The 4,002-nt window shown below is 31.1% G+C and overlaps 1 protein-coding gene and 1 non-coding gene across 2 annotated transcripts in view; both read left to right on the plus strand.

Moving 5' to 3' along the window:
• The first annotated feature begins 491 nt into the window (after positions 1-491).
• On the plus strand, positions 492-565 carry Trnat-agu. Its single transcript has one exon. It is a non-coding gene; the product is annotated as a tRNA-Thr (tRNA).
• Positions 566-2,429: 1,864 nt separating this feature from the next.
• The window catches only part of LOC108745402 (nuclear pore complex protein Nup88), a 71,453-nt gene continuing 69,880 nt past the window's right edge, over positions 2,430-4,002 (plus strand). The window contains exon 1 of the mRNA XM_018481540.1: positions 2,430-2,715. Within this exon, the coding sequence (XP_018337042.1) occupies positions 2,506-2,715 (210 nt within the window). The 5' untranslated portion in view covers positions 2,430-2,505. The remainder of the gene's footprint in view (positions 2,716-4,002) is intronic.

The following is a 4,002-nucleotide window of genomic DNA, read 5'->3' on the forward strand; positions in this document are numbered from 1 at the left end:
AAAACTTTTATTTAATAAAAATTTGTGAATAAAAATCTAACTTGTTATATAAATTAAATGTTGTTATTATAGATTAATCAAAATTTAAAAAAGTTCATAACAAAATCACTTTTTACACAAACCATACTTACAATTCATATAATATTTAAATAAATCGAAAGTCGGATTGACAATAGTTGATATCCATTTGCTTTACCCGATTTATTTATCATTTATTGATATGCTATTTAATAAAAAATAATAATGTAATTAAATCTTAACCGTTACTTGCAAATATACATTATTTTTTGCAATCATATATTATCTTTTTATATCTTTCACATTATGTAACATAAATGATAGTTTCCATCAGCACAGATCATAATACGTATAGTGCACTAAAAATATAGTGTCTTAGGAATTACAATTCAATTATTTTAAAACTTAAGTGTCAAGTATATCGCAATTTCCCTAGTAGTCTGATAAACTGTAGATACTCACGTTCCTCCAATGGCGCCGTGGCTTAGTTGGTTAAAGCGCCTGTCTAGTAAACAGGAGATCGAGGGTTCGAATCCCTCCGGGGCCTGGAAGTGAAAAATTATAATTTGCTTCATTTTTTTTCTTTTAACCTTACACAAATGTATATACATAAAATATATATATTTATAATATATATAACAAAAAATAAACAATATACATAACGTTAAAAAACAAAATTAATTTATTTTGCTTTTACACATATAGTATATTAACGCGTATTTTAATTAATTTTCCGTTCATATTAAGTACTGTAGTTTGTAATAAAAAGAATAATAAAATACGAGTTTTGCTAATAATACAAAATTATAATAGATAAAATTATATAGATAAAAATATTAATTTATTTATCGGTGCATCTCGTTATAATCACAATCTTACAAATGTAATTACAGATCAATAATATCGGCCTTGAATTATATTGTTAATTATATATAATTTTATTATATAAATCTGTTTTTTTATATTTCAGTAAAAGTGGCATTCGCTCTGTTACACTACAGGTTTTTCATAACAAATAAATGCTATTTATACATATATTGCTTTTAAATAATTGAAATGTAATTAATATATTAATATTGATAATTTAACCTTTATTTTTAAACCGCAAAAGAGAAATTTCAAAAGCCCAAAAAGCATTTTTGCAATAATTTTTTCTCGTTTTTCTCAAATGTTTTGTGGCGTTAAATTTTTAGCCGATTTAACGAACTTTGCCACATTTTACTATGTTAAAATTTGCATTTTATTCTTAATTTTGTCTAAAAAATAATAAAGGCTTCCAAAACCCAACAAATTACTAGATTATGTAGATAATTCACACAACACAGAGATCAAAATCAAGACATAAGATCTGTCTTAAAGATGTTTAAAGAAAGTCTTTTATATCCGTTTCTACCAATGTAAATTTTAATCTTGATTTAATTTACGTTTTCTAGTATTTCAAAAATTTGAAAAAAAAAATTAAACCGAGATTAAAAGAAATAAACATAAGATGTTTTTGAAATGTTTTTAATATACATATCTTATGTCTCGTTTTTTGAACATACGTGTTGTCTTAGAATGTTTTTTGCCTAAGTTAAGCCATACAATATGTCGTTCCTCGGGAAGTTCATGTCTCGAGTTAATTTTCATCACTTTTACAAATATACAAAAATTATTAAACAATTTTTACATAACTAAACTTCAATCTCATCGATCGATTTTCACTTAATATCGATTTTTACATATACTTTAACACATATTTTAACACATTTAGAAAGTATTTATAAAGTTATGTATTTTTTAAAAAAAGAGAAACAAATCTTTATAATATATATATGAAATTGGTTTCTTGTAGTATTTCAAAAAAAAAAGAAACGCGCAAATGCCTTCCAACAAGCGACACTGCGACACAGTGATCATCTTTGGCAAACAACAAGGACGTAATGATGTCACATCGTGTTATTTGTATCGCTCATTGGAAGGCACACATGAATAACCCAATATATGGATATTAAGAGTAGAAAATAATAATTAGGAGCAATCGCTTACCCGCATTGTAACAACGGAGATCTGCTCAACTCCACTTTGAAACTGGCCGCTTAGAAAATTACACGCGACCTTTCTGAATCCGCGGATTTCGCGGTTAAACTGGCCGAGCCGCGATCGATAACCGTCACACGTGGCGGCCGCGACTTGAGAACTCGCGACTTGAATACCTGCGACATTTTACGACATTCGCAAATAATTTATGCACTTCGCTCGCGAAACCACGCCGTTATTCGAATAAAAAATCTCGGTTAAGCTAACCGAATTTGACGCGCGTCGCGAACAATGGCCGTTTCGAAAAACAGGTATCGCCTGAAGTTCGTCGTAGGTCAACTTCTCAAGTTCACGTTGCGCGGCAGCCGTTGGCAGCCGTGTGGTGGCGTGCGTCGACTTTGTTGTTCTAAAGCGCGCGCGTTTGTCGGTCATAACCTCGCGTTGTCGTAACTCGCGCTCGGACGAAGGATGTCATCGTGCACGGACTTGTTGCGCCTGAACGAGAAGGGACTGTTCAAGGATATCAAGGCGAGCCTATCGAGCAGCGCCAAGGAGACCCGGAACATCCTCGAGATTCGCGACAACGTGCTGTACGTATGGAATGCTGACAAGTGTTGCGTGCTCACGCTCAACGTCGCGGCGACCCGCGGCAAGATCAGCGAAGATGTCCCTTATCAGGTAAGAGAGCCTGCTATCGTCACGCATATTGCACATTGACGTGAGATCTTACTCGATCGAACGTAAGTAGATGAAAGCGGAGTCGTCGAATTGCGCGTTGCATCGGGCAACCTAACCTAATCTTGACGCGCCGGCCGTGTCGGCTGCTAACGCGTGCGCCGCTTCGCTGTGTTATATCAGGAGTGATACAGCTGCCTTTGGACGCAAATCATGCAGAACCGGCCGGTGTTTATTCGCGTCAAGCACACAATTTGTCGATATTTGACAAATTTAATAGGAATGTTCAAAGCTGAAGACCGCATTGAATTGAATCGGCATCGTCATTGTGGATGACGAATTGTATATCAAATATGTCTATCTACTCAATAGTACTATTCGTTCATATATATACATATACTGAAAAAATGATGTATCAACAGCAGTATTTTAATTGAAAATTATTTTATTAATTCAATAATATCGTTAATGAAACAAATACGTCGTGCTCTTGTTTTAATAAAATTTTATTTGTTTTATTAATACTATTACGACTCGACAAGATTGTTTTTAATTAAAATAATACTGTTGATATAGTATCATTTTTTTAGTGCATATATATATATATACATTTATTTATTTTTTTATTTGATAATTGAGTATAAAGCTCCAGATAATATGGCCAACGTATGCTAACATTAGCAAATATCATATATATGACATACATAATTATTCATATTGAATCAATATAAATTAGCGAATGTGTGCAAAGTTGGCCTACATATTGGCCATATTGTTTGAAAGCACCTTAATCAAAATGTGCAATGTGAAATTGAGAGTAATAAGAGAGAGATATTAAGAGATAAGTGTTTGGTGAGTGTGTTTGATGATTAATCGTTACACAAAGTATCTGTTCTATAAAATATAAAGAATACGTATTGTTTTCTTATTGATTAGCAAATTTGTAGAATAACTATAGTTTGTAAGTGGAATAGTAAAATGTAAAAATTTGTATATTTCATTATTCTATTTATAAAAATGTTTATAAAATAGATTTAAAAATATTATTTTTTTCTAATTATTTGAACATGTTAGAATGTATTTCCTAGGAAATATTTTGTATTAGATATGCAGATAGAGAGATTCAACTTTTGTAAATTATTAATTTTGAAAAAATTTGTACTTGTATTTGTGTGTGTGTGTGTGTGTGTGTGTGTGTGTGTGTGTGTGTGTGTGTGTGTATCTATAATAACATATATATTGTATAAAGATTATAAGTGTATACAAATTTTTATATTTTAATATTTTATT

Source organism: Trachymyrmex septentrionalis, unplaced genomic scaffold (assembly GCF_001594115.1).
Source record: "Trachymyrmex septentrionalis isolate Tsep2-gDNA-1 unplaced genomic scaffold, Tsep1.0 scaffold14, whole genome shotgun sequence".
In the NCBI taxonomy this organism is placed as follows: Eukaryota; Metazoa; Arthropoda; class Insecta; order Hymenoptera; family Formicidae; genus Trachymyrmex; species Trachymyrmex septentrionalis.